The following is a 22,825-nucleotide window of genomic DNA, read 5'->3' as shown; positions in this document are numbered from 1 at the left end:
CCACTGGCGCCTTGTTCTCGGATGCAGTGGTTCCCAAAATTTGGTGATCCGGGCCAGCAACATCAGTAACATCTAGGACTGGGTTAGAAATGCAAATTCTGGGGCCCCTAACTGAACTGGAAACTGTTGGGATTTCACGTGACACAGGCTCCAGGTTGACAGCCACAGCCGTAACACACTCAGAAGTTTGGGGGGTGGATCAGAGGCTGAGAATGATCCGGATTGTTTCTGGTGGTTGGACCTGGAAGGCACTGGATGACCCTGTCGAGGCTCCTGCCTCGGCCTCCGCGTGCAGGGTTCCACAGGGACGGTCACGGAAAGTCCGTGGGGGTTGAGCTTTTCCAGCAAATAGGCGATCCCACAGGTCCCTGAGCTTGACTCCTTTGCCCCCCAAGGAGCCTTAGCTAAGCAGCCTCGGGGCCGGCTGAGGGCTACTTCTGGCCACGTGAGTTTCGCACTGGAACGATGCAGCCCTCCTGGGGTGTGCGGACCGCCCGGGACCGCAGCCACTCCCACGCCTAGTGGGGAGGGCGCCTTCTTCCAGACAGCGAGGTCAGGTGACAGAGGCCGCGCTTACTTAGCGGGAGCCGCGGAAGAACGAGCGCGCAGAGCGGCCGACGGGGCGGAGGGCGGCGCGCGGACATGCGCCCCCCGGCGCCTCCCGCGCTCCCCGCGCTCGGGCTGGCGCTCCCGCTGCTCCTGCTGTTGCTGCTGCCGCCCGCACCCCGCGCCGCCTACCGCGCGCCGCGCTTCGACCCCACCTGGAAGTCCCTGGACGCCCGGCCGCTGCCCGCCTGGTTCGACCAGGCCAAGTTCGGCATCTTCGTCCACTGGGGGGTGTTCTCCGTGCCCAGTTTCGGGAGCGAGTGGTTCTGGTGAGCGCGCCCCCCTCCGTCGGCCCCGACTCCGCCTTCGGCCCCCGGCCTGCAGCCGCCGCCCAGCCCGCGGCCCCTGCCTGCTTGCCTGGTCCCGGGTCCCCTTCGCCCGCCGCCGTTGCAGCGGCACTTCCGGGTGTTGACTGTGTAATTCGCTGTGTCTGCTTGGACTAACGTGGACTTTTCCTCCGTGCGGCCGCGGGAGTCGTCGGGCAGCGCCGGCCGCTCCGCTTCTCGGCGGTCGCAGGGCCCCAGCCCTAATGATCACGTTCTAACCGCCGAGCCGCTCAAGCGGCAGATCCTCGTGCAGTTGTGTGGGTCTTGGGCCTAAAGTGGTGTCGGTGGAGACCCACTCGAGGTCCCAACACGGTTCTGCCCTACAGCACGGTTAAAACACACATTGTGCGTATGTGAAAGTTACGTTCATTCGGACAGGCACTGGCCCTTTAATGTTAAAATGTTACCCTGTGTGGCTCTAGGAATTTAAAAAAAAAGTTCCAGAATGTTACCCTAAAAAAACTCCCTTATTATTAATAGACTATTCTGTAAAAAGTGCTGCACAAAAAAAATTGCTCTTTAGATTTTACCTTGAGATCTATGTAAAAATGTGCATGTCTTACAACTCTCTTACAACTCTCTTACAACTTTGAACTGTTTCACATACCTTTCCTGAGTAAGTACTTCGGTGTTAAGTTCTTCAAGATAGAAGTGTTGTCAAATACATACACATAAAGTGCTGCACACATATATAATGTATTCCATAAGAGAATAAATGAGTATTTACCTCTATTTTATACTGTATACCTAGTATGCATCAAATTTAATATATACAATATGTAGTACAGTAGAGTATAAACTATATATTATATTAACATTGTACCACTTTCAACAAAGAGCTTGACTTTTTAAGTTTATTTCTTTTTTTTTTTTTTTTTTTTAACGTTTATTTATTTTTGAGACAGAGAGAGACAGAGCATGAACGGGGGAGGGTCACAGAGAGAGGGAGACACAGAATCAGAAGCAGGCTCCAGGCTCTGAGCCATCAGCCCAGAGCCCGACGCGGGGCTCGAACCCACGGACTGTGAGATCATGACCTGAGCCGAAGTCGGACGCTTAACCGACCAAGCCACCCAGGCGCCCCAGTTTATTTCTTTCTTTTATTATTTATTTATTTATTAGTCTTTTCCTTTGCTGCTTTTTCATAATGCTCAATAATTAGAACCCCGGTTCATTGAAGGACTTCAACAAGTATGCATTAAGTGCTACTCCGTGTACTTAGAGAGAGATGGAGAGCAGAGAGAGACAGAGAGAGAAAGAGAGAGAGACAGAATCCCAAGCAGCCTCCCCCCTGCAAGTGCGGAGTCCAGCTTGGGGCTTGATCTCATGAACCCTGAGATCATAACCTGAGCTGAAATCAAGAGCCAGAGGCTTAACCGACTGAGCCACCAGGCGCCCCAAGCAGTAACCTTTCTTATTAAGTTAGGCCGATTGATGTAAAAGAACATTGTAAGCTACAGAGTGCTATTCATATACTCTTTTGAAATCTGCTGGTAACACAAGGGACTCCTTTTCCCCATATTGTGTATTACCAGATACATTTACTTCAGGATATTATATATCTTTGTAAGTTTTGTGCTGTAAGACATTTTGAGTTTATTTTTGAAATGTTTCAGATTAGTATAAACTAACCGATTTTCTTCCTCTCATATTAAGATGTAATAATTTATACTTTATCATTTTGTTCACCCAGGAGTGTTTGGTAAATATATATCTGGTGCTGGAAGAGGATTTGATGCTCTACCAAAAATACCTAGTTTTGAGTCATATTGCTCTTTGCAGTGGTTAACTTTTCATTTTCTACAAACACACACAGAATTGTTTGTTTTGACTTAGAAGAATAAAGATACTGCTCATATAAAACTAACCAGAATGTGGGGCACCTGGATGGCTCAGTCGGTTAAAGGACCAACTTCAGCTCAGGTCATGATCTCATGGTGTGTGAGTTCGAGCCCTGTGTCAGGCTCTGTGCTGACGGCTCAGGCTGCAGGTTCTGTGTCTCCCTCTCTCCCTGCCCCTCCCCCGCTTGTGCTCTGTCTCAAAAATGAATAAACATTAAAAACAAAAAAAAGAAACCTAACTAGAATATATTTCGGATGGTCTGGAAGTACGTTAAGCCTGTAGAAGATTCTTTAATTACCTATGGTTTCCCTTTGTGTTCCCTCTAAACCTCTGCTCTGCCCTCCAATTTGACTCGGGACAGTCAATGGTAGAGATGAATATATCTGACTGTCCTTAATGGCAATTCAAATCCAGATATAAATGATGGACTCTTTACAGTAAGTGCCTCTTTTCACTTCTATTAGTATGAAATTTGAAAAGTAACTCGAGACTATAGTAGAGAATGCAGGCTCAAATTAAACAGTGCTGGGAGAAAGTAGAAATCTCTTATCTATGTTCAACTTTCTGACTGTCCCAGTTTGTCTTTTATAGTTCAATTTAAAAGGCAAAAATTAAAAAAAAAAGCAAAAATTCATCATGGATCGGTTAGGAAGCTTTCACTTCAAGGTACAGAAACCCCAAATACATGATGTAATAATAGGGGCTCATTACACCAAATAATGAGAAACTTAGAGGCAGTTGTCTCATTGATACAATCAAAGAACAAACCTATTTCTGTGGTCCTCAGCCTGTTGACTTGTCCCTTCATGTCACCGGATGGCAGCCAGGCATTGCTTCACACAACCTTGTCCAAAGGCAGGAAGGCCTTGCTCAGAATGAATGCATACAAGGAATCCTTAAAGGCTGAGTCAATATATTAAAATAATAGCATCTTCTTAATTTTACCGTTGCCAACTCCCCCACTTGTTCTTTGCTGGTGAATACAAAAGATTCATGTTGTTTTAGGCATGTGGTCTTCCTCTTGAAGGCTGGCACTTGTGTTGCAAAGGACTAACTATCTACAGGTACAGACTACACCTTGTGATTTAAAAATGAAGAATTAAGTGTTGTATGAAAGGAGAGAAGGTTAGCACTCCCCTTGACAAGGATGGAAGAGGCCCTCGGGCCTGACAACACGCATACGGTTAAGGCATTGCCACCTACTTCGTGGCATCTAACCAGCGTTTCTTACTAAGTTTAATGCGGACAAATTTGAAGACATGGTGGCTGAAAAGCGGCTCATCCCAGATGGCTGTGGGGTCAAATACATCCCTAATCGTGGCCCCTTGGACAAATGGCAGGCTCTGCACTCATGAGAACCTCAGCACTGCCCTTTCCCATTCATGCCCACCAATAAATCCTGCTTCCTGTCTATAAATAAATAAATAAATAAATAATGAAGAATTAAGAGCAAATAGGTGGCCGGGTTGTCTAGAATGTTCTAATTTATGACCCGAGGGGATTTCACAGAGGGGCAGGTGAAAAATGCAGAAAGTTTACATAAGCTTTCTTTAAGGCAAAGTCAAACTGATGGGGAAGGGAGAAAGAATCTGGGTAACACTCGAGTAAGGGGGAATCCGTAAAGGGAGCTGGGTTTATGCGTATGCTATTTATGTGTTCTCTCCTCCTTCCTTTAGGTGGTATTGGCAAGAGAAAAAGATACCGATGTACGTGAAGTTTATGGAAGATAATTACCGTCCTGATTTCAAATATGAGGATTTTGGACCACTATTTACAGCACGGTTTTTTAATGCGAGCTACTGGGCAGATGTTTTTCAGGCTTCTGGTGCCAAATACACTGTCTTAACTTCCAAACATCATGAAGGTAAAGAAGTGTAACATTTACAAACACTGGCGATAGTTATGAAATGTAGAGTAAGTAGTTCTTTTGGAAGAAGAAACTAAAACACATCAAATCAGTTTTAGGAGCAGTAGTCAAGTGGCTACTGACATTTGCCTGTAATTTAAGGGACCATATATTTCATCCAGTTGAGAGGCATTGGGTTTATAGAAAGATCATCCCCCCCGCCCACACACACACACATAAAAACCACACAAAGAAAGGAAAATGATCGTATTTTGTTATGTGCATATTTAAAAGTATTTCCAAGATGTCTTTTGAAGCTATTTGAAGTGAGATGTGCGTCGCAGCACAAAGTTTTTGATTAAATTTGCCTTCTTCCCTTTCACCGCACCTCTGTAATGCATTCTGGGAATGCTCCACCACCATGGGGATTGTACTGCTGTAGTCTTGTGTCATTACCAACACCTTGCTGCACTTTTGGCCAACCCCTAGATAGCCAAATGGTGGGCAATTTGTTGGTGACGAAAGCGACACAGGTCACCTGGAGGGAAAAGGATTATGGAACTGTAATGGTGCCCATAAATGACAGAGATGGTGGAAGAACACCTGAAAGGAAACACGGTGTATGAGTCAAGGTTCTTCAGAGAAACAGAACCAATTGGAAGTCTGATATATAAAAAGAGATTTGTTAGAAGGAACTGGCTCCTCTAGTTACGGAGGCTGAAAAGTCTGGACCCAGGAGAGCCGGTGGTATAGTTGTAGTCTGAGTCCAAAGGCAGGAGAAGGTGTGAGCTCAGACAGGCTGAGAGGGAATTCTTACCTAGCCTCTTATTCTGTTTAGGTCTTTAATGGATTGGCTGAGGCCCACCCACACTGGGGAGAGCAATCTGCTTTACTCAGTCTATCTATTTACATTTTTTATTAATATTTTATTTTATTTTGAGAGAGAGAGATTGAGAATGCAATCAGGGCAGGGGCAGAGAGAGAGGGAGACACAGAATCCAAAGCAGGCTCCAGGCTCTGAGCTGTCAGCACAGAGCTGGACGTAGGACTTGAACCCATGAACCATGAAATCATGACCTGAGCTGAAGTTAGACACTCAAATGACTGAGCCATGAGGGCGCCCCTATTTTTTTTTTTAATTAATTTTTTAAATCAGTCTACCTATTTAGATGTTAATCTCGGGGTACCTGTGTGGCTCAGTCTGCTAAGTGTACAACTCTTGATTTTGTCTCAGGTCATGACCCTGTGGTCCAGTCAAGTTGACACATAAAATTATCCGTCACAGTGGTCTTACATTAAGAGGATAGTTTCCACCCATTACCATTCCAGTATCCAAAAGATCAAGGAAGCGTCAACAAATTGTTACTGTCGCAACCACATGTTAATTCATTTGATGATTGCCTTTGCTATGACCATTTTTGCCTTGGCATAAGAAATTATGCCTCAGTATTTTCCACAGGGGTGGGGAGGGAAATAAGAGGGAAGAACCAAAACCAAAAATCTGTAATTATCTTAGAATACTTTTCCCTTTGGCCACATTCAGGTGGCTTAATGATTTTCTCCTATAGATGTTTCTCCTACGGAGGTGGGTATTTAGAAAGTGTATTTGCTTGTGAACATGTTGTTGATTTCCTGATGTCTAGGAACCCTCTAGGCCGTATGGCACAAAGAATTACATAGTGTGCATTTTATTTTAAAACATTTTGTTTTAAAAACAAAACAAAAATAGCGTCTTTTTTAGGTCTTTCAAAGCATTTATATAAACATAATTTATAATACTTCTCTTTTTTCCTTTATGTACAGTCACAAAGCTATAGTTACACATCTAGAAACTCCTCTGCTGTGCCTCTACGGTGCAATCTGTAGCAATCAGTTCTCCATCTTATAGTAGGGTCCCATAATGCCGACAAAAAAAAAAAAAAAAATGTATATTGTCATGGATTCACAGATGAACCAGGCTACTGCATAATCGAGTTTTGAAAAACACTGTGTGCCACCCTGGACAGCCCTGAGTTGAATGTAGTCAGATATAAACCATGCCAGGCAATGACACTTGAAAACACCATAATATCCCACCTGAATACATGGTGGGCTGCCCATCCAATAATTAAACTGGCAACAAAACACTCCGAAATTGGCTCACGAATTACTGTAGCAGGAAGCACGTTAGTTTGCAGTTTGGTCCATCTGATCATTCTGGATTGAAACTGGGAAATTGAGCGAGAGCCAGAGTTTTGCATTGCAACCTGAGTGGACTTTGCAAACTTCCAACCTCGGTCAGCTATGGCTTTGGCCATCAAGTAATCTTCAGCAATGTATTGAGGAAAAGCTATAAGCCCTTCTGCTTGATCTAACACATCCTTTCTCATTGAACAAGACATTCCTGTTGCACATTTGAAGCCAGTCACATTGGCAGAGACATAGCACCTTGTATGGGAAGTTCCAAAATATACCTGTTCTGATGTGGCAGCAAAGCCCTGTCTGTCTGCTACACAGGGCAAAACAAAATACTTTTAATCATACTGTGAGGACAGATACTGAAGCCGACATTTGTAAACTTTCTAGGACTCCCATTTTCAGATGTTTTCATTGCTTTTTGGAAAAAGTCCCACTGAGGTTGCTTAGGCAGGAAGATCTTTATGTGAGCTTAGGTGGTGATGAAGATCCATGTGGTTTCAGTACTGTTTGGTGTTAGAGCCTGTCGATTTGAAACATTTTGAATAGGACTTTAAATATTGCTGCTTTGAAGCTTACCACAAACACCTTTGACAAGAGTGAACAGTTTTAGAAGCTTTTTTAAAATTCATTAATTTATTTTGAGACAGAGAGAGCAAGCATGAGTTGGGGAGAGGTAGAGAGAGTGAGAGAGAGAGAGAGAGAGGGAGAGAGGGAATCCAGATGTGAATCCTGATGTGGGGCTCAGTCTTACGAATTGTGAGATCATGACCCGAGCTGAAATCAAGAGATGGACTCTTACCCGACTGAGCCACCCCAAGAAGCTTATATTCTAAGAGGAAAAATATAGGAGCTAGATGAGATTATGGAGACTTCAGGGGTACCCAGAACGTTACTTAAAAAAACCTTGGTTCCACCTGGTTTAGATTCTCATTTGTTTCTCATATAAAAGCAGAATATGTGCCATGAAAAAAAGTTCCACAAAGCAGTTGTTGTAGAAGTTTTTGTATGTCACATGCACTCTTTTGGTATTTGTATAGGTGGAAATGTCCTAAAGCAGATTCACATTCTTACAAAGACTCTTACTATAATTGTGCAGGTTTTACCTTGTGGGGCTCAAAGCATTCATGGAACTGGAATGCGGTGGATGTGGGGCCCAAGAGGGACCTTGTCAAGGAGCTTGAGGCAGCTATTAGGAACAGGACTGACCTTCGCTTTGGACTGTACTATTCCCTCTTTGAATGGTTTCATCCACTCTTCCTTGAGGATAAGTCCAGGTCATTCCATCAGCAACAATTTCCAGTTTCTAAGACGCTGCCAGAACTCTACGAGCTAGTGAACAAGTATCAGCCGGAGGTCCTGTGGTCGGATGGTGATGGAGATGCCCCTGATGACTACTGGAACAGCACGGTCTTCTTAGCCTGGCTGTATAACCAAAGGTGTATGTGCTATTAGATCGCCATGGTGACCCAAAATGTCCCTCATACATGTGTTCCCTTGCTTTGTGAAATATTCCCTTTTGGGCTTATCTATGGTGTGAGGCAGGGGGAAATCATTGTAAATAACGCTTATTAGATATATCAGGTTTTTGTTTTTTTTTAATTTTTTCTTGACGTTTTATTTATTTTTGAGACAGAGAGAGACAGGGCATGAACGGGGGAGGGGCAGAGAGAGAGGGAGACACAGAATCAGAAGCAGGCTCCAGGCTCTGAGCCATCAGCCCAGAGCCCGATGCGGGGCTCGAACTCACGGACCGCGAGATCGTGACCTGAGCTGAAGTCGGATGCTTAACCGACTGAGCCACCCAGGCGCCCCAGGTCTTTTTAATGTTTATTTTTGAGAGAAAGAGAGAGGCAGAGAGAGGGGGACAGAGGATCTGAAGTGGGCTCTGTGCTGACAGCAGAGAGCCCAATGTGGGGCTCAAACTCACAAACCATGAGATCATGACCTAAGCCGAAGTCAGATACTTAACTGACTGAGCTATCCAGGTGCCCCTAGATATATCAATTTTTACTCAAAGTAATCAGTCAGTAATCAAGACTTACAAATCAGGAGCCAAATACAACTCAAATCTGATTTTGAAATCACTAAAAACCACTAAAAATTTGAAATCACTGAAAAAAAAAGATAAAATCACAGAATCAAGAACTTTGAAGATGTTAATTTGTGGGTCCCCCCTTTCCCCTTCTGAGACAACAGTTCATCACTGTTTGTGATTATGTGCTTGTCAATTCCTCTAATTGCTTCTTTTCATCTTCTCCTTTGATATCTTTGCTGCTCAGTCACTGTCACCCTTGTCTGCCTCCTCTTTTCCCGCATCAGCACCACCTGTTGCTTTTTAGCATGTTCCAGACTGCCCCATTAGAACAGGGGGTTCTGGCTGAGCTCCTGTTAGGCTTGAACCTTGTGACCAAATTTATATTTGTAACTAGAAAATACTCGGTGTTGTGGTATGAAATCAGGGAGTGTTGTACTTGTGTTCCCTGGACACACAAGGGGTGTGCATACAGATACTCTGGAGAGCTCTTGATACTTAAGGCAGCAGTCTGCCCAGGTATGTCCAAGGGGAAAGACTGGGAACCATCCACTTCAATTTGTAAATCATGATAATATCATGGTGGGGATTATTTCATGCCACAGTGATGGCAAGTTAACTTCCCAGAGATTTTCAACATCAGGCACAATTGTAATAGAAAGGCTATATTCAGTTATAGGTGAGAAGAATGTTTTTAAAAAAATTTTTTTAATGTTTATTTTTGAGAGAGAGAGAGAGTGTGAGCTGGGGAGGAACAGAGAGAGGGAGATAGTATCTGAAGCAGGCTCCAGGCTCTGAGCTGTCAGCACAGAGCCCGACGCAGGGCTCGTTCCCACGAGCCGTGAGATGGTGACTTGAGCCAAAGTCGGATGCTCAACCAACTGAGCCACCCGGAAGTCCCCCCCCTTTTTTATTTTTTTTGAGTGTAAACTCAATTATGGCTATCATTCATAATACATGGGAGAAGGAGCTTCAAATAACAGTGTGATACTCTTTTCAGTGCTGTATGTGCTGGGTACTGGGATAGGACTAGGTGTTTTACATAAATTCTCTCTTTAAAAAAATTTTTTTAACGTTTATTCATTTTTGAGAGACAGAGAGCATGAGTGGGGGAGGGGTAGAGAGAGAGGGAGACACAGGATCTGAAGCAGGCTCCAGACTGTGAGCTGATGTGGGCCTCAAACCCACAAACTGCCAGACCATGATCTGAGCCAAAGTCGGACACTTGACTGACTGAGCCACCCCAGCACCCCTACATAAATTATTTCTGATCTAATAACAGAGGAGGAGATTATTCAGAGGAGTTAGGTCACTGACTCTGGGGCGGGGAGCTTAGAAAGTAACCGAGCCAGGATTGCAACCAACCCAGGTCTGACTTCAAAACTATGGGCTTTGCATTATGCTAGTATGCTATGATGATTTTTCAGGAGTGGATTTCAGTTAGACTTCTTTTCAGGGACATTTCCTTTTATGTAAAATGTTTTATTTTTTATTAAAAAAAATTATATTTCAGCCCCGTTCGGGACACAGTCGTCACCAATGACCGTTGGGGATTCGGTACCATCTGTAAGCATGGCGGCTATTACACCTGCAGTGATCGTTACCACCCAGGACATCTTCTGCCTCATAAATGGGAAAATTGCATGACAATAGACAAGTTTTCCTGGGGTTACAGGAGAGATGCCAGACTCAGTGACTATCTTACAATCGAAGAACTAGTGAAGGTACAGTAAAATGTTAGGTGACTATTAAGGTAATATTCTCAATTGTGTGGATGTGTGAGGATTACTTTGTATAATTTGTAGAGCTCAGGGGCCTGTAAACACAGGACATTATTCTATTTGCTGTGTTTGTTCTTCTGGACAGTGGTTACATATGAGTGTGTAAGCACACAAATACAACATATTATTAACACATTGGCAATGGAATCGTTTCATCTCCCTAAGAACTTTATTCTTAATTTTTTAGGAACTTGTAGAGACCGTTTCATGTGGAGGAAATCTTTTGATGAATATTGGGCCCACATATGATGGCACAATTCCTGTAATTTTTGAGGAGCGACTGAGGCAAATGGGGACCTGGCTAAAAGTCAATGGAGAAGCTATTTATGAAACCTACCCTTGGAGGTCCCAGAGTGACGTCACCCCAGACGTGTGGTAAGTTATTCTTGTTACCAAGTACTATTTGATGGGGGAAAGCATTTAAAATTTCTGAGATACAAAGAGAAAAGTAGGATTAAAAGGAAATTGGATGCATGCCTGTTATACAAAGCACTTTCCAAGTTATTTACTCTAGAAGAAATCAGCATGTGTTTGAACACTTATTGTTTATCCAGTCAAGCTTAAATCCTATCTAGAAACTTCCTAAGAGTGGGCAAATTTTAGTGAAAAATAGTCAGCTCTTATAAAAATCATAAGCCATTCAGAAAAATGAAAGATGCTGAGTGGTTAATCCGAAAGGAAGACTTTGATTTAGTCATTTAATTCTTATTTCTGCAGATGTTCCATCATATGAAATTAGCAAGGAAGAGGTGCCCCCCCCCCCAAAATTTAAAATCAGCCCAAATAACAGCATTATTTTAATTGATAAAAAACTGATAATATGTTCATATTATTCTAATAAATCTAAACCTGAAGTTTTTTTTTAAGTTTTTAAAAAAATGTTTACTTATTTTTGAGGAAGAGAGAGCACGAGCAGGGGAGGGGCAAAGAGAGAGGGAGACAGAGGATCCGAAGCAGGCACTGTGTTGATAGCCTGCTACCCGATGTGGGCCTCCAACTCACGAAGTGTGAGATCATGACCTGGGCCGAAGTCAGATGACTAATCGACCGAGCCACCCAGGTTCCCCTAAACCTGAAGTTTCTTTATAATTAATTATTTTAGAGGCACCTGGGTGGCTCAGTCAGTTCAGCGTCTGACTCTTGGTTTTGGCACAGGTCATGATCTCGCGGTTTCATGAGTTCGAGCCCGCATCAGGCTCTGTGCTGTCCACGGGGAGCCTGCTTGGGATTTTTCTCTCTGTCCTCTCTCTGTCCCTCCCGCACTCATGCTGCCTCTGTCTCTCTCAAATAAACAAACTGAAAAAAAAAAATTTAATTATTTTAACTTGCTTATTTTTCTCTTAACTAGAATCTTCTTAAAAAGCTTTGCTTATGTCTGCACGTTGGAAGGTACCACATGCCAATGAGTATCTGAATCACATTCTGCAAATATGATGGTTCCTGATGTTGGGTCTTAACGCATATAAATAAGAGTAGTATAGGGAAGCTCTAAAAATTCACCCGTTGTTGTCACCAGGTGAATACAACCTGATCAAGTATAAACCAAAAATTAGACTAAATCTTCTTTGACTTTACTTATGACTTAAAACTAATTGTCAACTCATCGAAGAAAATAAAGTAAAGCAATCTAGACAGAAGCAACTCATTGTAGAATTTTAGAATGTGTGGGAGAAGCCATAGTTGGAACCCAGTACCAGTCCTTCATTTTACAGAGACTAGTTTAAATCTGGTTTTGGGATTTGCATCTGGGCATATATTTGACAAGGGGGTCTGGTCATGGATTTCACAATCATCAACTATTATTCCATGAAATTTTATCTCAATAAATAAAAATAACAGCCAAAATATTTAATAAGGTCCGTGAAGCCCCCTTGTCTGGCTCCTGCTGACCGCACCAACCCCAAACCCCATGTGGCCCTGCTCCCCCCTCACAGCAGGAGTTCTTCAGCCTACCAGGCATGCTGCTGTCCTTGCCCCAGTCATCTGTAGACTCCCAGGTCCTTAGAATCCTTCAGGATTTCAGCCCTAGCTCGTGATCACTGTCCCCAGAACTACTCTTAACATCACTCTTAGTGATTTGAATACCTATATTCACATTTTTAAAAATTTGCCGCCCCCTGAGTTCTTGTACTCTCTCTTCTGAGCATCTTGTGTGTTCTACCTTTGCTACCTCCTTTCGGGGTCATGCCTTAGATCCTGTATTACCAATAATTGCACTTATTCCATGATCTCAGTTTGAAGCATTATGCTGTCTCCCAAACACCTTTTTAAAGCAAATTTTTTTTAATGTTTTTATTTATTTTTGAGACAGAGCATGAGTGGGGGAGGGGCAGAGAGAGAGGGAGACATAGAATCCGAAGCAGGCTCCAGGCTCTGAGCTGTCAGCACAGAGCCCGACACGGGGCTCGAACTCACAGACTGTGAGATCATGACCTGAGCCGAAGTCCAACGCTCAACCGACTGAGCCACTCCCAACCACCTTTTAAATTTCAGCTCATTCCACATAGCACTTCGGCTTCTGAAAGGATCTGTAATCCACTGATGATACCAATCTGTGACCCCCTCACTTTTTTTCTGTTCCTCAGCCCTTTTCCTTATCCAGGTCAGATTCTGTGGCTTGTCACTCCATGACATACACTCTTTCTCTGTCATACTCACTTGACTTTGATTAAAAACTCAACTCTGGTTAAATTTAGCTCTGCTCATTCCATGCCTGCCCATGGGTAGCTAAAATGTGACTAGAAATACACAGACACACATACACACACAATACCAGATTATTTTTCTTTTGGCTTTAAGGTCAACCCTTGTGTCCTGGGTCCCATCCCAAATTATCCACTCGAGGATATTTTTCTAGCAGTTCTCTCCTTTGCTCCTTATCTTCAACTTTCCCTCTTTATTAGACCCTTCCTGCCAGCATTCAAACGTGTTATTTCTTTCATCCTAAAAAAGTACTCTTTTGACCCTTAGATTTCCAGCCACCTCCCTGTTTCTCTCATTTCTTTGATAGTAAAACATGTTAAAAGTTTTTTTTTTAAACTGGCTATCTTCAATATCTTGCTCCAGTTTTCTCCTGCACCCACTCTGGTCAGGCTTCCGCCCCCACACTTCAGAAAATCGCTGTTATCCAAGCCCTCCATAACCCGTCCTTCACCAAATCCAGAGTGACTTCGTGGTCCGTTTTCTGAGTTTATGGCAGCATGTGACTCTGTTGACGCCATCTCTGCTTGTTGGCTGCTCCTTCCTAGTGTCTTTTGCTGATTCCACCCCCAGTTCCCAACCATTATACCCTGAAGTGCCTGGGGCTTAGTCCTTGGGCTTCTGTTCCTCCTCTTTATCTTTATTCCCCAGGCAGTCACATCCATTTTCACAGCCTTAGATGCCATACCGATGACCTCTTCAGTGCCGACCTTTTCTTGAGCTCCAGACTTACATTCGCTTTCCTGGTCAACATCTCCATTTGGAAGTATAAATACCTTAAACCTGTTATGTCTAAAACTGAGGTCCTAATTTTAAAATTTTGCTCTAAACTAGCTCCAAGCAGTCTACACAAACTCAATTAATGACAGCTTCATCCTTTTAGGTGGTTGTGAGGCCAAAAATCTTGGGAGTCTTCCACTCTCCTTTTATATTTCACGGCCAATCCGTCAGCAAGTATCATTTTTCTCTTGGAAGTATATCTAGAATCTGACCATGTCTCATTCTTTTAGTCTCTATTGTGTCTCCCCTGGATTATAAACTTCTTTGACTGATCTGTTTACATCCATCCTTGCCCCTTTCATCTTTCTGCCACAAAACCTTTGAAATAATAAAGCCAGGTTATGTCACTACTACGCTCAAATTCCTCCAATGGCTTCCGGTCTCAGAGAACGAGCCAGATCTTGTAGAGGCTTCTAAGGTCCTATAAAAACTGGCTCCTTGCTGTCTCTGATCTTATCCGCCATCATGCTTTCCCTCACTTTCTCTCCTGCCCTTCTTGTTGCCATGTCAGCAGGCCAAGCATACTCCTGCTTGCTGTTCTCTCTTCCTCTGGATACTCAACATGCTCTTCCTCACATTCTTCAGGTCTCCTCAATGCCACCTCCTCAAAGGTGGACTATTAGATTTAAAATAACAACCACATCCCTCCTTGCCAACCTTGCATGCTCTGTCCTCACCTGGCTTCAGTTTTCCCCATAGGACTTAATCATCACGTGCTTATTCTAATTTTTTCCACCACCACATAAGCTCCATAAGGACGGGGACTGTGTTCAATGCTGCGTCTCCAGCTCTAAAACAGTGATTAGCATTTTAAGATTTCAATAAACGTTGAAAAACTAAGAATGAGTGAGTTCTGTTTTGTGTAGAGCTTACTCTTACCTTTTCTCCTTTTTTCTCATTCATCCTTTAAGTCTCAGATGAAATGTCATTTTCTTAGGCTTCTGCTCATGGTCTAATCTTTTTTTAATTTAAAACATTTTTTAAAAATATTTATTTTGAGAGAGAAAGATAGAGTGCGAGTGAGGGAGGGCGCAGAGAGAGAGAGGGAGAGAATTCCAAGCAGGCTCTGCGCTGTTAGCACGGAGCCCAATGTAAGGCTCAAACCTACAAAACCACTGTGAGGTCATGGCCTGAGCCTATGAGAAGTAAATGAAATGATTTGTTTTGAGAAATACCAAATAAAAGCTGCGCTATAGAGTTACCAATAGGTTTACAACCTATTGGAAATATGTACCCCCCCCAATGGAGTCCCAAACTTCACTTCACTTCCTGATTCTTCTTCCCCTCGCCATTTTGCGGACTTAGTCTTCACGGGTTTTGTAATGGGCATGTGCCAAAGAACTGAAGTCTCTGCGTCACCTCAAGGAATGTACGTTTGTACAAAAAGACTAGTTTTTGCCTTACGTGGGCATCGCTGACTTCTGGGTAAGGCTGTAACCTCTGTAGTACTCAGCCAAATGAGGAATCAGGGGAGGGACTTCACGCTAGGAGATAAATTGCCTGCTGTAACTGCTCCGGGTGTGCCTGTCCATCAGACACCCGCTCTTGCAAGAATGTTGATTAAAGCCTCACTTCACTGTGCTCAGAGTCTCTGTGCCCGTCCTTTGATTCGGTCAGTGGGCTTATTTCTTACAGAGCTGAAGTCAAGAGTTGGAGGCATTACTGACCGAGCCACACAGGCACCCCGCTGATGGTCTAATCTAAGAGGTCCCTTTGTTATAACCTTTCAATTTACTGTTCTTTCATTGTGCTTATCAAAACTCACACTTTGACATTATTTGTGTGATTATTGAATAGAGTCTTCGTCACTCTAGTCTAAGTTCCATAAGAATAAGAATTAAGTGTCTTGCTTTCTGTTGTATCCCTAACACCAGCATCAGTACTTGGCCCAGCATTGACACATACAGACTTTTTGATAAGGGAGTATGAAGATTTGAATCAGCAGGTGGAAAGCCATTTACTCCTGCGTCTTACCTTCTTTGCTCATAATTCCCTCCTATTTCCAACTCCATGGGAACAGTCTGATGAAGAGTAATATTAGAAAAGTCTCTGGGGCGCCTGGGTGGCTCAGTCGATTAAGCATCCGACTTCAGCTCAGGTCACGATCTCGCGGTCCGTGAGTTTGAGCCCCGCGTCTGGCTCTGGGCTGATGGCTCAGAGCCTGGAGTCTGCTTCCGATTCTGTGTCTCCTTCTCTCTCTGCCCCTCCCCCGTTCATGCTCTGTCTCTGTCTCAAAAATAAATAAACGTTAAAAAAAAAAAAAAGAGAAGTCTGTGTTCTTTTTGGTATAGGGGAAGTGGGGGAGGGAGGTGCTATGATATTATGATTTATGATAACAAGTATATATTTGGTCTTGTCTCCATTTCTGGCACAGAACTCCTTAAACTCTTGGAATCTCCTGAGTGATGAGAACTATACAGATGTTTTTTGTTATGTTAATGAGGTGACTTTTCCACTTCACCAAGGGTGAGGCTGGTTGCCTGGAGACTTTCAGTCCCTCCCTCCAGGAGGAGAGAGGCTGAAGGTTGAATCAGTCACCAATGACTAGTGATTTAATCAATCATAACCATGTAATGAAGCCTCCATAAAACCCAAAAGCATGGGGTTTGGAGAGCTTCAGCGTTGTTGGGAGAGGGGTGTGCCTGGAAAGTTCATGGAAGCTCCATGCCCTTTCCCCATACCTTGCCCTATGCGTCTCTTCCCTTCGGCTGTTCCTGAGTTTTATCCTGTTATAATAGACTGGTATGCCAGTAAGTAAAATGTTTGTGTGAGTTTTGTGAGCTGCTGTAGAAAATTAATTGAACCCAGGGAAAAGGTTGTTGGAACCTCCCATCTATAGCTGGTGGGTTAGAAGACCAGGTGATACCTTGGACTTGTGATTGGTGTCTGAAGTTGAGTAGTGCAGGCAAGCAGTCTTGTAGGACTGAATCCTTGACCTGTGGAATCTGACACCATCTCCACGTAGATAGTGTCAGAATTAAGTTGAATTGTAGGACACCCAGCTGGTGTTGGAGAATTGCTTGTTGGGGGTGAGGAGCCCCCTCTCCAGCCCCCCAAAGACACACTGGAATTGGGAACCCTCTTTGGGTGCTTTTTACTCTACCATGGAGCTATTTTTTCCTTCTATTAACGAAGACATGGGTAAATATTTACTGCATGAAAGTATCTCTGTAAAAATAATCCCAAACCTAACACATGAGGAATACCACTATGCTCTTTTCCTCCTTTTAACCAGGTACACATCCAAACCTAAACAAAAGTTGGTCTACGCCATATATCTTAAATGGCCCACATCAGGACATCTGTTTCTTGGCCAACCCATCGCTACCCTGGGGGCAACAGAGGTAAGGAGATTTTATCTTTATTAAGTCTTTAAATTGCTAACTAGCATATCCTAGGGAAAAACAGAATGAAACTTTTAACTTCAAGGAGAGCCTTATGTATGTTCCATTTATACCTCATGAGAGTATGGGTTTTCTCCCACTACATTTGAAAGCAGAGCATTCCTATGAAATCTTTCATAAGCTGAAATGGTGTAAAGCAAAGAAGCAATTACCATTAATTTATGTGGAAATTTGTTTGAACAGTCCTAGACCCCCACAATAACCTCTCTTAGAAGAGCTCTTCTGATCCCTTAGAACACATCTTGCTAACGGATGCACAAATTGAATGGAGACAAAGCACAGATGCTCACAGACTCAGTTCAAAGCTATGGCGGCTTGATGCTGAAATGCTGAGTATAGGAAGGAACTTGGAGTTACCACTCGCTGCTGTTGGGGTGTGCACTGCCTCTAAAAGGGCTCTCTGCAAAACAAACACTAAATGCTATTTTTACTTTTCACTTTTTTTTTTTTTTTTTGTAAAAGTGAAAGTCCTCTTTAGATTTCTTTCAGTTACAAAATAGGTACTACTCTAGGCCTTTTATAAAAGTGAAATGGCATAACACTGACTGTAGGGGATACCTGTAATTTTAAAATGAACTTCATCAATGGCAATGTTTGGCCAAACCTTTGAAAATTTTCTTTCATTTCCCAGAAAACTAAACTTAAAATACAGCTATCTCCATGCGTATCAATGTAAAATAGATATTCTTTTTTACAGTTATTTTATGTTGTTCAAGTTCTGGAAGCATCCAAAATGATTCTGGAATTTATAAATAAATAAATGAGTAAAGCAAACTCAGGTTCTTTCCCAGACATCCCATCCCAGAATACATCAGAATAAAAGTAAGATGTTGTAGTCGTACTATTTTAAGGTCATTAAAAAAATCTGGAGGAAGTTAATCTAACAGTTGTAGGCAACAGATCTGGCATTGAGTTCATTTTGACGTATTTTATAGCTTGTTTTTAAGAAACAATTTCCTTGGACGTAGATTGTATGCTTCTCCTTGTATCATCTTTCCACATTTCATTTCTTTTTTTTTTTAACGTTTATTTTATTTTTGAGACAGAGAGAGACAGAGCATGAACAGGGGAGGGTCAGAGAGAGGGAGACACAGAATCTGAAACAGGCTCCAGGCTCTGAACTGTCAGCACAGAGCCCGACGCGGGGCTCGAACTCACAGACCGCGAGATCATGACCTGAGCTGAAGTTGGCCGCTTAACTGACTGAGCCACCCAGGCGCCCTGTCCACATTTCATTTCTAACACTGTGGTTGATCTGGCAGAAAGGAAGATGGGAGTTCACATTTGATGTTTAATTACAGCTTAGTGGCCTGGGTATGACATCATCTTTTTATTTTATCTGTATTTTGTCTGGCCCCATTAATACTGTAATCTTAAAAGTTCATGGGTTTTGTTTTTGTGTTGTTCCACATGATAGGCAAAGTTTTCTCGTTCAAAATAACCATAGACATGTAGAAAACCTATTTAAACCCATTTAGTATAAGAGTAAGGATATAAAATAATTACAGTAGTAATTGATCAGACTTATGTATTGTTGATCAGTTACTGGAAAACCTGGGGAGAAAGGGTAGCTTCCTAGATAAGGGACATTCTATGCAAGAACTATGCAAGTCTTACATTGGGCACATTGGTCCAGAGTCATTTTCCCTGGTCCTCTCTTCAGTGTTTTCCCTACTCTAACACTATTCAGCCTTTACAGTTCTTCTCTTCCAACTCTTGGACACTTTTACTTGACAGGAATGTAGGAGTAAGATGCATGTATGCACTCATTTGGACCAAAGGTTAAAATAACTTGTGAACCACTAAATAAAAGCAAAAGCTGAGTTTCTTGTCTACAGTGTTTTAAAGAAATACCAGCCACTCTTTCACAATAAAGTGGGTGAGTCAAAGAGATACATGTGAAGACATTTCTGTGTATGTTTTTAATTTCAGATTAAACTACTGGGACACGGACAGCCACTTAACTGGACGTCTTTGAAGCCAAATGGCATACTGGTAGAACTGCCACGTCTAACCTTTGATCAGATGCCCTGTAAATGGGGCTGGGCTCTAGCACTAACTAATGTGATCTAATTTTCAGCAGAGTAGTTCATGCTGCGGGTACATCGAAGACTAGAAAATATCAGGTTTCTATAATTGTAGCATATGGAGAAAGCAAATGTAAAATTGGTCAAGGAAAGTCAAATATTTAGGCAATTCAGGCCCTTTCCCCTCTTACTGCTTATGTTTGTTCCTAAATTACCCATGTAATTGTTTTACCTCTCCAGTGTACTTTGCCATTGAAGTCTCTTCACATTGAATTTATTTCCATGTGTGATTAAGAGGTGGAAATTTTTGTTTTATGGTAGCTAGGAACTGGTGGTGGTAAGGACTGCATTATGTCTCCTGAAGTGTGTCTCAAATTCCTATGTTGAAGCCCTAGCCCTCAATGTGACTGTATTTGAAGACAGAGCCTTTGAAGAGGTAACTAAGGTTAAATAAAGTCGTAAGAGTAAGAGCCTAATCTATACGACTGGCGTCTTTATGAGAAGAGAAAGAGATGCCACTGATGCAAGCACACAGAGGAAAGGCCATGTGAGGACACAGGGAGAAGCACCATCGGCCAGCCAAGGAGAGAGGCCTTGAGACAAACCCAACCTGCAGACACACTGGGCTCTCAGCTTTCAGGATTGTAAGAAAATAAATTACTGTGCTTTAAGACACCCAGTCTGTAGTATTTTGTTATGGTGGCCCTAGCAGACTAATACAGGTGGCAGAGATATAATAAATTTGGCCTAATACATACTTTCAGTGCTCATAGTAATTGTCTTTTCATAAAAAAGTTTTTTTTTTCGGGGTGCCTGGGTGGCTCAGTTGGTTAAGCGGCCAACTTCGGCTCAGGTCATGATCTCGCAGTCCGTGAGTTCGAGCCCCGCGTCAGGCTCTGTGCTGACAGCTCAGAGCCTGGAGCCTGTTTCAGATTCTGTGTCTCCCTCTCTCTCTGACCCTCCCCTGTTCATGCTCTGTCTCTCCCTGTCTCAAAAATAAAACGTTAAAATAAAAAAATAAAAAAAAAAAAAAAGTTTTTTTTCCCTCTTGGTAATAAAACTGATATAGGTTTACTGTAGGTATTTTAAAACATACAAGGGGCGCCTGGGTGGCTCAGACGGTTAAGCTGCCGACCTCAGCTCAGGTCATAATCTTGCACTTCAAGCCCCGTGTTGGGCTCTGTGCTGACAGTTCAGAGCCTGGAGCCTGTTTTGGATTCTGTGTCTCCCTCTCTCTTTCTGCCCCTCCCCACTCTGTCTCTGTCTCAAAAATAAATCAACATTAAAAAAAAATTAAAGTCATTGTTTAGATCACCATTATTACGATTTTAGTACATAGTCTTTCAGGTTTTTTGAGGGGGTGTGGGATTGGACCTATGGGCCAATTTTTGTAGGTGAGCTCATATGAGCTCCAATTTAAATTAACATATATGTTTTGGGCGCTTAAGTGGCTCAGTCGGTTGAGTGGCTGACTTCAGCTCAGGTCATGATCTCACAGCTCGAGTTTGAGCCCCGCGTTGGGCTCTGTGCTGACAGCTTGGAGCCTGGATCCTGCTTCAGATCTGTCTCCCTCTCTCTCTGCCCCTAACCCACTTGCATTCTGTCTCTGTCTCTCTCAAAGGTAAATAAACATTAAAAAAATTTAAAAAAAATAAAATTTTTTTTAATGTTTATTTATTTTTGAGAGAGAAAGAGACAGAGCATGAGTCGGGGAGGGGCGGAGAGAGGGAGACACAGAATCTGAAGCAGGCTCAAGGCTCTTGAGCTGTCAGCACAGAGCCCGATGCGGGGCTCAAACCCATGGACTGTGGGATCATGACCTGAGCTGAAGCCAGATGCTTAACCAACTGAGCCACCCAGGCCCCAACCAAAGCCAAGGAAACAGTGTTACAAGAATCTTATCATAAAAGTAGGGTCATTTGTTTGTTTGAAGAAAGTAATTCTGAGACTGAAGCCTGTCAACCACTTAAATTCCTATCCTGTCCATCTTTACCTTTACAAATTGATACGAAAGGGGAAAAACAAATATTTAAGCAAATTATAGGGTTTGGTGACTCAGTAGCTATGAAGGAGCTACATGACAAAATACAGTTCAGCATTCTAAGGTGCTGATAAAATGCTTTTAACCCAACTCTAAGAAAAAATATGACCCCAAATTTAAATTTATTTAAGGCATATCTTGCTTATGTGTAAAATGTACTACAATGGGGTTTCATAACAAGGATTTAAAACTATTCCAGCAAATTCTTGGAATTATCTGTAGTATGAGGGCAAGAATTATAGTAAGGATAATTAAAAATCAGATCTCTCATTAACTATTTTAAGCCAATAGTTTTTATCCTCCAATCAAATAATCCTTTTCCCAGCATTATTAAATAGGTACAAAATGCCCTGAATTGAATTTCCGTAACCTCTGATTTTCCTTTAATGACTGGAGAAATATTGAAGGCAAACCAAACTAGGTTACTAGACTCAATAGTCTAGATATTGATATTAAAACAAAATTTTTTAATGTTTATTTTTGAGAGACAGAGAGAGAGAGTGTTTGTGAGCAGGGGAGGGGCAGAGAGAGGGGAATTCAAAGCAGGCTCCAGGTTCCACACCGTCAGCACCGAACCTGATGTGGGGCTCGAACTCATGAACGGTGAGATCATGACCTGAGCTGAAGTCAGATGCTTCACCAACTGAGCTGCCCAGGTGCCTCTAGATGTTGATATTTTAAATATGGATATCACTTTAGTAAGATTCTATCTCATTTTCTCATCGGTGTCATATACAAGCAACACAATTACTGTAAAAGTTCAGGCTATTCAAATAAATATGAATCAGGACAACAGAAGACGAGACCGATGTTTTATCTTCTGTTCAATTTTGCAAGTGAAAGATCTGGTTAGATAAAATCTTCCAAGCAAATAAAATAAGTGCTCATGTAAAATTTTTATATATACACAGTAACAGACACATTTATACAAGTTTGAAGGAGAAAAAATAGAAGCAGTTTTAAGTAATCTCCATGTAACCAATTCACGGGATAAACTGATGGTCTTCATCTCCTCAGAAAAGGAGGTGCCTAGGGCAGGCTGCAGGCTTTCAGTTAGTAGGCGTCTATCTGGTGCACCCTTCGCTTTGATTTCCACTTGCTGCAATCTGCGTTTACCAAGTTGCGTAGAGTTTGTTACTATAGGGGCTGAAGAGTATTCTTTGACAATTCACGTCTGCCTAGAAGCTTAGAAGGTGATCTTACTTGGAAATGGCGTCTTTGCAGATGTAACGAAAGTTAAGTATTGAGACAAGGTCATACTG

General features: G+C 42.6%; 1 protein-coding gene, 1 non-coding gene and 1 pseudogene across 2 annotated transcripts; 2 read left to right on the top strand and 1 right to left on the bottom strand.

Annotated features, from left to right (window-relative positions):
* Positions 1–542: 542 nt before the first annotated feature.
* On the top strand, positions 543–20,197 carry FUCA2 (alpha-L-fucosidase 2). The gene is made up of 7 exons (XM_060616830.3): positions 543–875; positions 4,451–4,638; positions 7,895–8,234; positions 10,344–10,554; positions 10,799–10,986; positions 17,327–17,435; positions 19,428–20,197. Exons 1-7 carry the CDS (start codon positions 643–645, stop codon positions 19,566–19,568), a joined length of 1,410 nt encoding a protein of 469 aa, XP_060472813.2. The 5' UTR covers positions 543–642; the 3' UTR covers positions 19,569–20,197.
* LOC132668148 (U6atac minor spliceosomal RNA) lies at positions 3,878–4,003 on the top strand. The gene has a single exon (XR_009605507.2). It is a non-coding gene; the product is annotated as a U6atac minor spliceosomal RNA (small nuclear RNA).
* Positions 6,425–7,194, bottom strand: LOC132666538 (ceramide glucosyltransferase pseudogene; annotated as a pseudogene).
* Positions 20,198–22,825: the final 2,628 nt, after the last annotated feature.

The sequence above is a fragment of the Panthera onca genome, chromosome B2, assembly GCF_046562875.1.
Source record: "Panthera onca isolate mPanOnc1 chromosome B2, mPanOnc1 haplotype 2, whole genome shotgun sequence".
In the NCBI taxonomy this organism is placed as follows: Eukaryota; Metazoa; Chordata; class Mammalia; order Carnivora; family Felidae; genus Panthera; species Panthera onca.
The sequence above is the reverse complement of the archived record's forward strand: the minus strand, read 5'-3'. Positions and strand labels throughout refer to the sequence as shown.